The sequence below is a fragment of the Molossus molossus genome, unplaced genomic scaffold (assembly GCF_014108415.1).
Source record: "Molossus molossus isolate mMolMol1 unplaced genomic scaffold, mMolMol1.p scaffold_m16_p_1, whole genome shotgun sequence".
Lineage (NCBI taxonomy): Eukaryota > Metazoa > Chordata > Mammalia > Chiroptera > Molossidae > Molossus > Molossus molossus.
Genome location: NW_023425344.1, coordinates 18,169,911 through 18,186,313, shown reverse-complemented (window position 1 = coordinate 18,186,313; position 16,403 = coordinate 18,169,911). Strand labels below are relative to the sequence as shown.

At 40.5% G+C, this 16,403-nt stretch overlaps 1 protein-coding gene across 21 annotated transcripts in view; it reads right to left on the bottom strand.

Annotated features, from left to right (window-relative positions):
* Window positions 1-5,826: 5,826 nt before the first annotated feature.
* The window catches only part of RBPJ (recombination signal binding protein for immunoglobulin kappa J region), a 202,385-nt gene continuing 191,808 nt past the window's right edge, over window positions 5,827-16,403 (bottom strand). For 16 of the 21 annotated variants that reach the window (XM_036279718.1, XM_036279681.1, XM_036279724.1 and 13 more), the window contains 4 exons: window positions 12,428-12,568; window positions 11,021-11,176; window positions 10,562-10,665; window positions 9,925-10,406 (listed from right to left, as the gene is read on the bottom strand). In XM_036279718.1, coding sequence (XP_036135611.1) covers window positions 10,091-10,406; window positions 10,562-10,665; window positions 11,021-11,176; window positions 12,428-12,568 — 717 coding nt within the window. In that variant the 3' untranslated portion in view covers window positions 9,925-10,090. Of the gene's footprint in view, window positions 10,407-10,561; window positions 10,666-11,020; window positions 11,177-12,427; window positions 12,569-16,403 lie in introns of all 21 variants that reach the window. The other 5 variants (XM_036279735.1, XM_036279732.1, XM_036279741.1 and 2 more) reach the window with 2 other exon arrangements.

The following is a 16,403-nucleotide window of genomic DNA, read 5'->3' as shown; positions in this document are numbered from 1 at the left end:
TGCGTCTCATCTGAAATAGGGGAACAGCATCCTTCTTTGTATTGGTGAGGATTCAAGATGACAATCAGCCCTTAGCTGAGTGTCTGGCACATGGCACACACATACGCAGCACCATTAGGTATACAACATCCTGAATTGTCACAGGACAGGCTGTGTGATCCACCTCCTCTGAAAACAGTTACAAGTCCTACCCCCCAGATTAATTGCGAATGAGTTAATATCCTAACAAACTATCCCCTGGGTAGTGGATGGTCCTGCCCACTTTGTTTTACCTAATAACAGGAAACTTCATTGGAAAAAAAAAGACCACATTGGTTTTTCACCATCCCATGTTCTTGGCTGCCTAGAATCCCTCCACTCCCAGTGTTTATGTTCTTGTGTCTGCACTGTCTCTCTGCTCTTGCATAGTTCCTGTCTCTTCTGGATGCTCCATTCTTTACCAAGCTCCTAGATTCAAGCAGGGATCTGGCTGGCGAGGTACACTTGACACACCATTGATGGTGTGACCAGAAAACAGTCATGCATCTGGCAAGCGTTTATTGCGCTAGGGTCCGGGGGCACTGTGAGGAACAGTCCCCGGTCTCAAGGAGCTTTCAAGCTGGTTGGAGACAGAAATAAACACATGGACCAGTAAATCCACCACATGTCAGGTGGCGATAAGTGCTGCAAATAAAAGCAAAGCAGGCCGAAGAGAAAGGGGCGTGGTGGGAGCAGGAACACAAGTTGCTGGAGATGTCCAGAGATGGCAACCCACAGGAAGCAGGGGCAAAGGCCCTGAGGCGAGAGCAGGTTTGGTGAAATCATGCAGAGACAAGGAAGCCGGTGGAGCTCAGTGAGCCCGGGAGAGGAGGGAGAAGAGGACTCCGTGGTAGCAAGGCAGGTGGGGGCACAGAGGGGACTTTGGATTTTATCCAGAGCAAGATCGGGTCCATGGAGGGCTTTCGGGGGCACAAGGACACACTTCCAAAGACTCGCTCTGGCTGCTGTGGAAAATAGGCTCTACACGGGCAGGGGGAGGCTGGGGCAGTCCCAAATCTCCTGCGACAGTCACGTTCAAAGCAGTTGCTGACTGGCTTGATGGTGGGCATGTTAAGTGGGGAGACACTTGCCTGGCATGTGGAGTGAGAGCAAGATATGAATCAAAACTGCTTCTGAGTACTGTGCCCAAGCAATTGGAAGAATACAAACACCATGTGCCCAGAGGGGAAGGCTGGCTGGGTAAGGGAGCCCGAGGGGCGTAGAGCAAGGGAGGGCGGTTTCAGATCGAAGTGAGAGATACGTCTTACTCCAGATGTTGAGTAAGCAGTTCTCTCTTCAATCTGGAGTTCAGGTGAGAAGTCTGGGCAGGAAACAGGAGCTGGGGAGTCAGCCCAGGGAGCCAGGAGGTGGGGAGAGAGCCCCATGGGAGGGGTGTGGCTGGGGAAGAGCCAGGATTTTGCCCTGAGGCTGTCCAAGATTTAGAGGTGGGGAAGTGAGAAGGAACCAGAAAAGCCTACTGAGAAAAATCCGCTAGGAAGCTTGCGTCCTAGAAGCCAAATGAAAAGAGCTTCAAAAAATGGAGGAGCCATCCTGGCTGGTTTTGCCCAGCAGTTAGAGTGCTGACCCACAGACCAAAGAGTCGGAGGTTCAATTCCAGTCAAGAGCACGTACCTCAGTTGCAGTTTTGTCCCTGGGCCTGGTCGGGGTTGTGCGGGAGGCAACCAGTCGATGTGTCCCTCTAACGTCAATGTCTCTCTCTCTCTCTCTCTCTCTCTCTCTCTCTCTCTCTCTCTCTCTCTCTCCCCCCCCCCCCCCTCTCCCTCCCACTCTGAAGATAAATGGGAAAAAACATCCTCAGGCGAGGATTGAAAAAAAAAATGGGGGCACCATCGGCTGTGTCAAGTGAATGAATGGCACATGCAACATTTCAAAGCAACACTTTTATAAAGCACTCTGCATCTAGCTGGGCTTTAAACAGCCCAGAAAACAAAGTATTTCATACGCCTAAAGATGCTGCTTTGAATCTTTTAAAACACCTCCACATTTGTCACAAAGTTTAAGAAGGAAAAAAAATACCAAAGCAGAGCTTCGGGTTGTCCTGGGCTCCAGCACCTATCTACAAAGTCAAGTCTGTCCCTCTGCCTGTCAGTCAATGTGCAGAGCTTTGCTCTCTACACTCGCTTGGCTTGTCCAAATCACATGCCAGATAATGTTGAACATCACACGGTGGTGGTGGGGTCTGTGCACCTGTAACATTTCTGGGGCTCTCTCCCTTTGCGTCCCTCTGCTCGCCTCACATCCGCAATCCCACTGCCTAGAAGGCACTTGTGTGCTGTTTCATTTTGCCCCAAAATCGCAGTGAGGGAAGAAAACGCACTTCCGGTGCCAGGCCACCCCAAGTGTGTCTGCGGAGAAGCCAGGTCAGTTTGCGTGGAGTCTGGCTCCCACACAGCTCTGAGGATTGTCTGTCTGTGAAACCTCATTAGTGCCGACGCCATTTAGGTTTTGGTGATCATTTAGTCTCTCTGAATTTGTAGAATTGCTCTCATGATTGGTAAGGGAATCCAATTAAAAAGGAAGGTTTTTGTTTTTTTCCAAACCAGAGAGTTTTAAAACCCAGGAGCTATTCAATGTTCTGTAATGTCTGGGTACAGCAATTCTGTCTTGGATGCTCAAAGGCTCTGGACTTCACGCGGTTACGTAATGCAGGCCTCTGTGCGCCGTAACCGTAACTGTATGTGAACATTGTGCTTTCCAGAGAGGCCATGTTCTCGGCTTGAAAGGAGGATCCGATGCGCCCATTTGTGATTTTGTATATAAGGCCTTCTCAAGTGTAAAGAGAACTTTTAATTCTGTGCCTATAAAATAGTGAGGCTAATTCCAAAGCCATTATTACTGAGTTAGTAGTGACTTGGGAGAAACATGTTAAAAATAATCACTGATGGACTGAAGAGGCACCATTCATTTTGCCAATCACTCCCATTAGTCTGGGGACACACTAGGCCCTCGCTGCTCGATGGGGGGTCTCGGCGGCAGCATCAGTCACCTGGTCACCTGGGAGCATGTTAGAAACACAGGACATGAGGACCACACCAGCAGACCTACTGTGAGACGAAGCATTTTAACACCCTTGCCTCGGGGATCCTACACACAGCTGCGCAGGGCTCGGTCGGGGACCTCCTTTTTACCTCTTCACCTCCTTCGGTGACCTCCTGAGGCTTATGGGTGTTAATGCCATCTGTAGGCTAAGGACTCTCAGCAGATGTCACCGTGAGCTCCAGACCTGGAGGTCGAACTGCTTACTGACCATTTTTAACTTGAAGTCTAAGAGGTATCTCAAAATGAACATATCGAAAACTCTTGATTTCCTTCCCACCCCAAACTTGCTTCTCTCTCCATTTCATCTCCACTTAGTCTTCTCTATCGGTAAACGGCACCTCCTTCTCCCAGCTGGGTTCTGAGGTGGGGAGAGGCCACTCCTGAATCAGCCATGTGCTGAGCTGCCCGGGCCCCGCAGGGCTCCTGCCCGCCCTCAGCCCCACGCCCATCCTGCTTCCCGCCGGGCCAGCTCTGCTCCGAGGGCCCGCTAGACGCCCCAGATCCACCTGAGCGAGCATGGCCCTCCCAGCACTGGGACATTTCGGAGCATGATTCATTCGGGCTTCCCATCAACTCTGTTTCTGCTATTCCACAAAATCCCTTTCCCTTAACTAGTCTTGATTTCTGATTTTTAAAATGCTAATAAAGGCTACTATATTGGAGGTGTACATGTTTACATCTTTATTCAATGCAAAACGGCCATATCACTGTTTTCTGGAACGAACAAGCAAAACTCAGGCCTGAGAACTAAACTCACGTTGATCCTGGAAGGCCCAAACCATGTCAAGGCCAGACTACAGCTGAGCACAGCCAACGCAGGCATCCAAGCTTGGAGGCTGTTCAGAACCAGGATCAAGCAAAAGGTTTTTTGAGCTCCCTCCTAATACTGTGCACCCTTCACCCGAGTTACAAATGAGACGAATGAACAGTGGAGAGATGCAGAACAGCCACCCAGGTGATAAATGAATGGCACAAGGGCGTCTATGACCTGAGCATCACCACAGGTAGGAGTCGTTGCTTCACATTCTGGTCTCCCTAAAGACAGCACGTGAGGCCCAGAAACATACCTCGTTAAGACTTGGCTATGACAGTGAGGGATGAAGATCCATTATCTTCATCTGGAAGATAGAAAATGTTTTGAAGTATCTGGAATGATTCTCTCTAGAGTTGTATAATTTAGCCTTACTTATATGTAAGGCTTGGCTAGGGGTGATTAATATCAGCCAAGAGGTCAGGGGACTAAAATTATAATTTAAAAAACCCAACACCTGGCATCTGTACAAAACTTTCAGTTAATATAAGGAGATTCAAAAGGCAGGGACTACATTCATCCTGCTGGAGAGAACTTGATATGCACCTAAATTTCATACTTACCTTTAAATTTTTTTTTATACAAGAGCACACTTATTTATTTTAAATGTTTTTATTGATTTTGAGAGAGGAAGGGATACAAACATCGATGTGACAGAGAAACACCTATCAGCTGCATCCGGCACGCCCCCTCCTGGGCATCAAGCCCGCAATCCAGGCATGTGCCCTGACAGGGAATGGAACCGGACCTCTCAGTCCACAGGACGGTGCTCAAGCAACTGGGCCACATCGGCTGGGGTAGGCTAGAATAGCACATTTAATGTGCCACCTACCCAAGGTAAAAAACCCCTATAAACTCCAAGAGTTATAAAATAACCTATCTGTTTAGTATGAATGTTTCTTGTCCCCTTTCTATGTTAGAGAATATTTGTCTGCTTTTTCTATAAACCAAGATGAGTCGTGATTTATACATGTGTGCATGACACCTTTACCTAAATTACTGAACGACTATGTGCCAGGCACGCAAACAACCCTAGGCTCACAAAGAACCAGGTATATGACCGTCAGTCTCACAGGTCCTGGGAGGGCTTGTGACACACCGTCTCCTGGCCTTAAGCTTTAGGATCTAATTTACAAGTCGAGATGAACCACCTCATTGGTACTTTATACCTATCGACTCAATCTATCTTCCTCAGTGTTTTCCAGCACTATACTTCTCTTTAGGGTTTCTACTTAGTGTACTTTTCCAGTTTGTTTTTATATTTTTTGGTTTTATAGAGGAGATGACTGGAATCTTATGCAGCCTGCCCCCTCCGTCCCTGTCACCAATTACCACCTAGGGCTGCGGTTCTCAACCTGTGCGTCACGGCCACTTTGGGGGTCAAACAACCCTTTCACAGGGGTCACCTAAGACATAACAGTAGCAAAATTAGTTATAAAGTAGCAACAAAAATAATTTTATGGTTGGGGGTCACTATAACATGAGGAACTGTATTACACAGTCGTGGCATTAGGAAGGTTGAGAACCGCTGATCTAGGGGGTTAATGACCACACACACACACTTGTTAGAAAGTGATCATGTACTATTTACAGCAAGGGGTACAAGCTTATTATTCTCTTCTAAATTCTAAGCCAAGTAAACACTATCAATCTTAGCCTTTAAAGGCCTCAAAATTCTAATCCCAACTAAATTGTTTCTTATTTATTTAACAATTACTATTTTTAGAGCAAGATATCTTTAACAAAATCCTGATAACTTTATTTAATAGTTTTATCTTTGGTGGGAGGTCAGATAAAAAAATAAACTATGATTTAAAAAATACGTAACTGCCTCCTTTTACTGGGGAAGAAAAGGAGGGACATCTGTAATACTTTCAACAATAAAGATAAATTTAAAAAAAAGAAACTATGATTTAAAAAATACATAATTTCCCCCTTTTACTGTTTCCCTAGTAAACAAAATATGCGTGTTCTCTCTCTAATTAGGAGCTCCCAGCAAAAAGCACAGACCACCATCATGTTCTTTAGTACACCAGACCAAATGACAGCCTTATGTTGGAAAAGCACGCTGTTGTTATAGAATATTCTCCTATTTTGCTGAGATTAGCCTGAAATGTCCCTAAATTGGGAGATAGGCCCCTTGAGTGACAAAGTCCACTTCCCCATTTACAAGGGAGGGAAAGAACCCTATCTCATTAAAGCAGCACAGAGGAAATTAGCACAGCCAGCACTTTGACGGGATGCAGGCAGCAAGGGAAGACTGTAAAAGCACAGACTGTGTATGGAATTTAATTTTATCTTGATGAAGTATTCTGAAATAAAGACGATAATGCATGCATCAGGCACATTCGACAGAAGACTTCTACAACGGTTTACATTTCCTTTTTATTTATTCCTTGAAACTGCCCGTATTGCAGGTTTCTCATGGATGAAATATGGAACTGAGCAGATTCTTTTTTTCTACAAAATTATTGTATAAACTTGCTCAATTTTCTATCTTATTGCTAACAAACCTTACAGGCGCACAGTCTGCAAAATAAACCCCTTAAGGACTGAATGTGTAGAGCATGCTGCAAGGTACAAGAAATAAGCTAAAAATGAGCATATAAACCTACATTGGGACCAACACAGTACTGAATGCTGGCAAACATTTATCACAACACAGGGAAAAATTAATAGTAAGGGATACAGTTCAGTCCTGAAAGGGTTAAATAGAAACCCTAATATATTATTGTTTCTAACCATCCTTCCCACATTACAGTGCTTGAAAACAAAGCCAAAAGTCTGGCACAGAAAATTACACATATTTGTTCAGTACTCATCAGAAACAGCTGCTTTCAAAATCAAAAGTAAATAACTTGGTTAATAACTGAATAGGATTTTGTTTAAAAAAGAAATCCCCCCAGCCCCCATGGATTATCTGGTTAAACATAACTAGTTAATTTAGTTTTCAAAAACTGTATTGGAAATTTTCTGTGAGGGCACAGATGGTACCAGTTTCATTAGAAATATAAACAAAAGTAGCCGGTTATGATTGCAAATAAGTCTGTGCAGTAAGAGTGACAAACAGTTCACTAATTAACATGTATATGAGGCCTTCAGTTGCTACAGTTTAAGAAAGTCAGCAGCAGGCTAAATATTACACTAGTGTTCAACTCTGAAGTCATTCAAAATAGAAAGGGAATTTTACATTTAAAGCCTTTGGCTTGTCTTCCTCAATCTGTGTGATCAATTCAATGCAACTAATAAAAATATATTGGATCACCGACTCAGCTTCTATGCAGTTTTAGAAACTGCACAGAATCATGAGAGCATAAGATGTACTTCTAAAACAGAATCTGAAAAACAACAACTCAAGTGTAGTATCCTTTAACTGAAGCAGTTACCATTCTAAGATCTTCAGGAGGGAAAATGACCATCTCTAATAATGCCACCATGGGGGTGGGGAGGGGAGACCAACCTTCTATTATCAAGAGAGGACAAGGCTCCTATAAATTATATACTAAAAATGATTTACAAATCCATGAAAAATAATTTTTAAGCAGCTGACAAAAGAACTCCTTTAACAGTAACTACAACAGACAAATCATTTCAGTCTTTAGTTTGTAGTATTCAGAATGACAAAAAAAAAGCAAGGGAAATGCCTATATAAGTACATTCTTGGACTTTTTAGAAAAACAAAACAGGAAAGAGTTTACAGTCTAATAGTTCCATTACCTTATTAAAAGAAACAAAGAACCGAAATAAGATATATTTAAATAATAAGAAAGCAAAAGTTAGTTTTAATAAAGCCATAAACTTGAAGAATTACTTTGAGCTGCAAAGCTGGGTAAGGAATAGTTTTATTCTTCAAAAGTATCTCATCTGTTACCAGTTAACTTAATGTAATTTTGTAACTTAATATCAAACCTGGGAAGTGGAGGAAACTTGTGACCCATTAAAGGTAAAGCAGAACAGAAAACATTTCCACACTCGAACAAAAAGCACTGTGTGAAGGCTGCTTGTATGACGCAACAGAGAGAAGAATAAATACTACTCAGAAATAAGCAAATTTGTAAGAAAAAGCCAGTAAACAGTTAAAACAAAGAAAGATAAGGCCACAATGAATTCTGCCCTTGATCACTGAAAGAGATTGAAAGTATGAGGCAGGGTTAGCTTGTAAGAGAGAAGCTAGTGACTGGAGCAGATTTGGAGAGAAGGCTATATAGAATACAATGCAGCCTGTGGGTGATTAAAAAGGCTTGCAGTAAGAGAAAAACCACAGTAACTCTGATTTAACCACTAAACGTGTTTTTACAAATAAATGACTTCCCCCTTGAAAACTGAGGAAAAAGTGATTTAAAGATGTTAGAAATTGTATTTACAATGATGTAAACTGAGTAAAAGAATGCGCGATGAAGACAGCAAAGCTGAAACAGAAAATGCTACTAACAGCAATGTTGAAAAAGACTACCGATGGAAACATTTTCAAAGTAGCCCAGGACACCAGAAAGACAATGTTCTGTATGGAAATACTGAACTTACAGTTTGGGGTTCATAAGGTACTTTGGCTCCTGTTTTATGGGACAGTAAAAATCTTACCACAATCTAGAGGTAGTTTTTACTTAACAAGGATGATTGTATCACTAGACTGTGTCCTATAACATTACACACATGGTGCCTGCACTAAAAGTAGCCCAGAGTCTGCTACAATGTCTAAGAAACCAACACAGGCATAACCAAAGTGCAGAAACGGAAGCCATGTAACGGGTGAGCTTAGCGCAAAGGCCAGCACACAACCTGAATGCAGCCCAGTCGTAACTGAAGGGCAAAGAAATATTTTCTGAGTAGGAGACAGTTGTGGAGATGCTCAGTACTGGGAAAGAGAAGACAACAAAAAGCAGAGAGAGAAATGGAAAGATAAGTTGCATCTGCATTTTTATAATTTCACAACTATCTGTTCCTAAAGTACTGTCTTCCAGCTATTTTAGTTCATCTAGTAAGAGCATCTTGTTTTAAGGTTACAATGATATCTTGGTCTAGGCTACCAAAAAAAAAAAAAAAAGTAAATAAAAACATGCTTTTGCTGAGATTTTCCTCATTATACAATAAGGGCACCATCTACCAACAGGTAGCAAATACTTCTATGCTTTTTTTGTTGTTATATGCCAACAAGGCAAAAAACACCCTACTGAATGAAATCACTGGGAACATTACAAGTTCAAAATAAAATGTTTAACTTACACATAATACAAGTTATGTACAAGATCAGGAGGAGGAAAAACCTGAACAAATCCTGAACCATTTTTGCATGGGAAAGGAGAGAGAACACCAAATACCAACATGTTCTGTGCCATTAACTCATTAATGACTAAATGGCCACATTTAATTCCATGTAAATGTTAGAACCACTTGGATCACCATTATAAATACATTTTTAAAAAAAAAGAAAACACAGAAACCACTGCCAAACGTGTGAGAACAGAGACTAAGCCGACGTACACTGCATGTGTTGCAGGCAAGGCAGAGGCGTTTTTTAAAGCTTTTGCACAGACTTCATATAATCTTAAAAAAAATATGCAGGCCTTTACAAGATTTGACTTGCTGAAATCAAAACAATTTCAACTCATGAAAAGTCATAAGACTTCAGCTTTAAAAAAAAAATAAGAACAGTTTCAGCCTGAGACCAAAAAACCTGGAAGAGTATGGTAATTAGACTCAACAAGCATGGTCAGGCTTGGAACTTGAATGTACTTCTTAAGAGCAAAAGCTCAAAGGGGACAGGGAGAAGACAACCTATTTGGTAACAAGGTGTGCTATATACGGTGATATAAAAAAGGTATGGTGAAAATGTACCTTTTACTAAAGCTTATACAAGGTTCCTTGGTCCATAAAAACTATGTTAGATTTGTGTCTTCTAGTTTAACTTTTATTCCAGCCACATCTCTATTTCTTGCCCATTTAAACAAAACAAAACAAAAACCAACCAAAAATAACAGCTGAAAAAATTCGATTTCCAATAGTTTGTACATTTTGGTGTTCTTTCTGTTTGTTTGTTTTACTGTGGCTTCTGCACTTCACATCAGCACTTGCAGGTAATGGGCTTTCTGATAATATCAACTGGTATGAAACGTTTTCCCAAGAAACCACAAGACTGTTCACTTTTTTTGTCAACATTTCGCCGCATTCGAGTCAGTTTCAGTCCTAGCAACAAGACGGTAGTTAGGACACCACTGTTGCTGTAGATGATGTGACGTTGGTTGAATTTGTGCTGACATTTGTGTAACTTCCCTCGCTGTTTGTGTTTGATTCATTAGGGGGCACTTGGCTTGAACTGGCTCGAAGGATTGCTCCCGCTGCACTGCAATGTGGCCGTGGCCCTGGTTCTGGTGTGTAGGTAAAGGTAAGGCTGGTGGAATAAATGATTCCATCATTTCGGACCAAAGTTACCGGAACCTGGACTGGCTGCCGGACCCATCTCCAACCTTCTCGGAATGCAGAAATGTCTGGGACCACACAGAGCACACTCTCTCCACATCTGAGGAGGAAACACAAAGCACTTACACGCAAGGCAAATTTTAGAATTGAGACTTAAAACTGCATTGCTTAATATATTACAATCAGTATCAGGAAAGAGTCTCATACACCCACCCCACCCAAAACTCCAGATGATGTAAAAAATTTAACAAGTACCTGTACATGGTTTCAGCTTCTACGTCCCCAAACCACACTCGTAAATTTGGAGTGAAATTCTGTCCTGTAAGTTCAAGCATTGCGACGTCCCCACCGCCATTCAACTGCAATTCACAGAAAATTAGAACAGAGAAAACTTTTCATTTCTCATTAAAGTACACAGATTAGTTTCTCATTCAGTTATCATTTGAGAAAAATGAGTAACTAAAATGCTTCTTTTAAGTCAGAATTATGTAAGCTAAAAACATCAAGATAACATAGAAGTTGGCTTTAAATTTAAATTTTCTTCATAAAAGTAGGCTCCTATTTTTGTTTTTCTATTAACAAATAAAGTATAACAAAATACTCAAATCACAATACTTGGAGAAAAATCAATATTATTGTGAAATAAAATTATGCTAAGTCATAGCTGAGAGAAGCTACAAACAGGTAAAAGTAAACTGTGAATAGCGGTCTCACCTGAAGACTTTCTACGACAGGCACAGGTGTGACAGGGGCAAGGACAGGGCCCATCCCCTCGTAAAATGTATACTCTGCCTTATCCGTACTAATGATTGTCCAGGAAGCTCCATCATTTATCATCTCTTTATTTGGTTCTTTTGGGCATGGAGTGGCCTTATGAAGAAAGTGTAGAAATTTTTATGTGTATTGCAGTATAAGACAATTTTAACAAGTAACATTTACAGAGTGAACATGGAAAGAATTTAGTAAAAATTTATAAACTTCACAAGCATGGTGCTTTGCCAATCACTAAATAAACACAAACAAAATATTAACATGAAAACCTGACATATAGTTTTTATTATAATGTCAGATATTTCAGTGACATATTAAATAACTGATAATACCCTTCATAACAACTATTTCCTAGTACACCAACACCTGCATAATTTATTAAATAAAAGGTCAGTATCTGTGATGCAAATAGCTGTTTAAAACTCTGAAAGACCCTGCCCTGGAAGGGCAGCTCAGTTGGTTGGTGCGTCATCCTGTTCACCAAAAAGTTGTGCATTCAATCCCAGGTCAGGGCACGTACAGGAGGCAACCACTAATGTTCCTCTCTTGCATCGATGTCTCTCCATTCCTCTCTCTGGAAATCAGTGAAAACGTATCCTCAGGTGAGGATTACAAAAAAAACAAAACTCTTTACGGATCCCTAAGAAAGAGCAAGACTAGGAGACTCTCCTGCTTAGAAAACAGCTAGAAACGTATGTCCTTTCCGAGGAAGCAACCAAGATGTAAATCAGTAACATCTCACCTCTACCTTAAAACACCTAGACAGTCCACCAGTGCTGAGCTGAGGAGACGGCTGTGTGTGGCCATATCTCCAGGACAGGTCTCTAGATATTTACAAACAAGTTTCAAATAAAAGTATAACTCTTATATTAATAAGTTGCCTGTGTCATAAATGTCCCCATGAAAGACTTCTGAGTAAATGTAGTTAAAAATTAGCTTTTGAAACATGTCATCATTACTATCTTGGAAGCCCCCAATATAAATATGATTAAGAATTATGAACTCTCCCCGAAATATGCATGTATCCATACACAATGTGTGCACACAACTTCAGGGTATTTGCTGAATACCTGATATCTACTTTTGGATAATCCAAGGGGCTTTCTGTCCCCCAGAATTAGATGTTAACTGTTTCTCTGAGAACATTTTCAAGAATTTTGAGTTCTTCTTGAGGTAGGATGACCAACATGTCTGAAGACCGTGTGGGCTAAAGACCCTAGGACTTAAGATAAATATCTGAATACAGCTTCATGTATTTGGATACAATTAACATTAAACAAGAGCTTCATATTTCTGCATGCTATTGACCTAATACACATTTTAGATGTCACCAGTAATTTAAAAATATACCTGAAACTGGATTATTCTTTCTTGAGAAAGGCACAAGTACATTCTTTCTGTATCCTTAAGGTAAAATGCGCATTTATGGAGTTGTGACACAGGGTCATCTGCATCCAGTAACGCAGTCTGCTTATCAACTTTTCTAATTATCTGTATTTCAACAATGGAACAAGAAGAGGTCATCACGCATGGAGAGTTTCCACTGGGTATACTTTCAAGAGTACACAGAAAGAATAAGCTATATAATAATACATCTATTACCTATCACACACCTACTTACACAAACATTTACAAACAGTAAGACGAGGTATAGAAAATGCTTTCAGATCGCAAGCATGTTAGAATGTGGAACCTGTCCCTCCTTCGATGAGCACCTGAAACTAGGGTGGGCACTGGCTTTCCAGATCAGTGATTTCACGCTTCAATGTGCATACAAGTCACCGAAGGTTCTTGTTAAAAATACATCTTTTCTGAGCCAACAGATGTTGTGTGGGGCCTCAGATTCTGCATTTTAAACAAATTCCCTGTTGATGCTAACCCTGTTGGTCTATATTTTGAGCAGCAAGTTCAGATGACCTTTCCAATAAAATGTAGTGACAAATTTTTAAAATTTAAAAATAAATAAAATGGCAAATAACACAAATATCAAAGGAAAAACTCTCTAAAGGCTATGTGGGTATAGTAGTCAGTGTAGTCCATTATCTAATATATATAAACACCTAAAATAGGTATCATTTTTCAGATTAGAAATGAGCTCAGAAAGGTCAGGAAGTTCCTCAACATCACCTGCTTATTGGCTGAAAGACCAAAATATGATTCTTGGGCTGTCTGCCTGCCCAGCCTGAACTCTTATGCTCCACAAGATTATAATCCAAATATTCCACAAAATACATATATGGATATCTGAAAATAATCCTATCAAACCTTAGATGTCATTTGTCACATAGAAGGTAATCACTAAGTGTCTGATGATTATGAAGATCATGACTAACAGTATACAAACATTTTTAAACTATTTCTTATCTAAAATCAAAAGTAAAGAAAACTCTTCCTTGACTACATGTCCCCATGCCTCCCTCTCATCATCCACTTTCACTTTCCTCTTTTTAGAAAACTCTTCTTCCTCACCATCCAGCCCCTCCTGAAATCCTTCCAGCCCATTGTCTCAAAGTCTCTGCTACAATCGCTCTTGTCGAGGAAGGCCACAAAGGACTTCCAGATGAATGCCATGGGCACATCTGTCCTCATCTTATTAGCTTTCTCAGAAGCATCTGACACAGACATTCTCCTTTCAGAGACTGCTGCTCTAATGGCCTGTACAGTGCCCTAGGACCAAGTCCTCAGACCTCTTCTCTCTCTATACTCAATACTTTCTATACTGTTTAGAGGCTGGCAACTCCTAAATTTACATTCCAGCCCTACCCTCATTCCAGCATCAATTTGTATATTTGACTACCTAGTCAACAGTTCCACTTAAGATGTCTTATAGGCTATCTCAATCTTAATAAAACATAACTCCTCCAACCCCCAGCTCACCAAATGACACCACCACTCACTCAACAAGAAAACCTTGAAGTCATCCTTGACTCCTTGCTTTTTCTCACACCCAATCATCCAATCTCTCAGCAAATTCTGTTCGGTCTACTTTCAAATAAATCAGTCACCACTCATCACCTCAGCATTGCAATCCTAGTCTACGATACCACTGTCAACTCTTGCCTGAATTATGACAAAGACGCAATCACCTGCATCTCTGCTTCCGCTGTTAGTCATCCCTCACTACTTTGCACTTCGACTTTCGCGGCTTCACTCTATCACGGTTTTTTCCAAATACTATATTTTGAATACTATACTATATTTGAAAAAACCGTGAAGACTGAAACCATGAAAGTCAAAGCCCGAAGTGGCGACACATGACTGCATATGAATAAAGAATCCTACTTCGTGGACATTCATTTATTGCGGTACAGTCTGGAACTGATTAACTGTGATAAACGAGGGCCGACTGGACACTCCTATGTTCTCCCCTCCACAGAGCAGCCAGAATTATCCTTCTGTATATAAATCAGCCATCATTCCTTGTTTAAAACCCTCCGAGTGGCCTCCTAACACACACAGAGAATATGAAGTCCTTACACTAGATAGAGAGTAACAAGATGTTGCCCACGGCTAACCTCAGCCTGACTTCCTGCCACATGCCCTATCCACCCCTCTTGCAGCTCCAGCTGCAGCGGCTTCCATACTAGTGCTCACACCTTCCTGTCTTAAGTTCATTCTGTATGGATTCTGTCTCCCTGAAAACGCTCCTTACCAGTTTGTGGTTTCTCAACTTCAAATACCCCCACTTCAAAAATACTTCTCTGATTACTCTAAAACACTTTCCCAACTCCTATCCCTTTATCCTTTTTAAATCTGCCTTCATATCACTTATATTAACCTTTTACTTCATCGTGTGGGTATTTCTTTAGCTGATTTTTTTCTATCTCCCTATCAAAATGTAAGCTCCATGAGGACAGGAAGTCTGTCTTGATCACCTGGCACACAGAGGTTTCAGGATTATTTGTATAATGCACGTCTGCATGTAGGACTCTAATACTTTGCTCCACAATGAACATCCTTAACAGTAACTTCTCAGAGTTTCGTGAGGATTAAATGAATCAATATATGTAAAAGTGCTTAGAACAGCGCTATTAATACTATGTAGCATTGCTGACTTCCATCACTTGATTCACATCTTGTGTTCAAAGATTTTTCTTCAGCTAAGCCATGATTGTAAAAAAAGTCCTAATCTTTATGTTGACATTGTTCATATTTACACATTTTTAGCTCTGCAGTCTGTTAGAATATTTATAATTCTATTTACACCACCACTCACTCATTTTTGAGTTTAAAGAGTCAGTACATTTTTAGTAATTAAAGCTTCTAAGTCTGTAAGATTAATGAAACTTAAACAAAATGTTTCAATTCAATGCTAAAGTTTTAAAGCTATATTAAATAATACGGACCTTAGAGAAATAACGGGTTTTTGAACGATGAAGTCTAAAGCTTCCTGTAAGTCTATAAGCACTCACTCATGTATCCCCACCTGGTAAGAGTCACAACTGAGCTACACTACCATTGCTGTGTACTCCATGGTTTCTCTACTCGCTAGTAATAAGCACATTCAGGACATGAGCCATGTTTGGTTCACTTTTATTTCCCACAATAATTCTTTGGACATAGACACTGCTAAATGAGCTAGCTCTCCCCAATAAATAAATCAAAGATGTCTACTACTATTGTCTAAGTAAATGCATATTTGGCATTTAATGCCAAACCAAATAAACATTACCCTTGAAAAAGAGTGAGAATAATGAATGAAAAGAATTCGAGTAAAGGTTGACTTGGTTTATTTTCTTGTTTGCATCTTTCTTTTTTTTTTTTACACCCTTCTCTCTCTACCTTTACCCTTTTATTATAATTTGTCTCAGTTTTAAGGTTTTATAAATTAATTACTATATAGTTGAGCTTATTAAGTTGAAATGGGAAATAAAACCACCTTGTAAAACCATGACATAGAAAAATTTATAAAAACAAAAACAAGGGGAAAAAATGTTGCATTTATTTAGATAATTATAGACCCAATCCCTGCTGAAATAGTCCCAGAAAATATAAGCCAATGAAATATGTCACTAGAGATAAATATAAAGTATATTCAGGAACAGTAATACTAAATGCTCTTCCATTCACCCAACCCCTGCAACTTGTTCTTGAATCAAACTTACTCAAAGGTCCTCCCCACCTTCACTATCACTAAACTACATTCTGTTTCAGAAAAAGAGAGTATGTGGGAAGGAGTAAAAGGAGATTTTGCTTTCATTTTGGTAGGAAAAGCATTTTTACAGTTTCATGATCTCCCTAGTGAACAAAAAGCCCTAAATAATATGCCTGTCTCCTATAGTAATAAACACCAATTCTATTTAATTTTTAATACCTCTTTATTCTT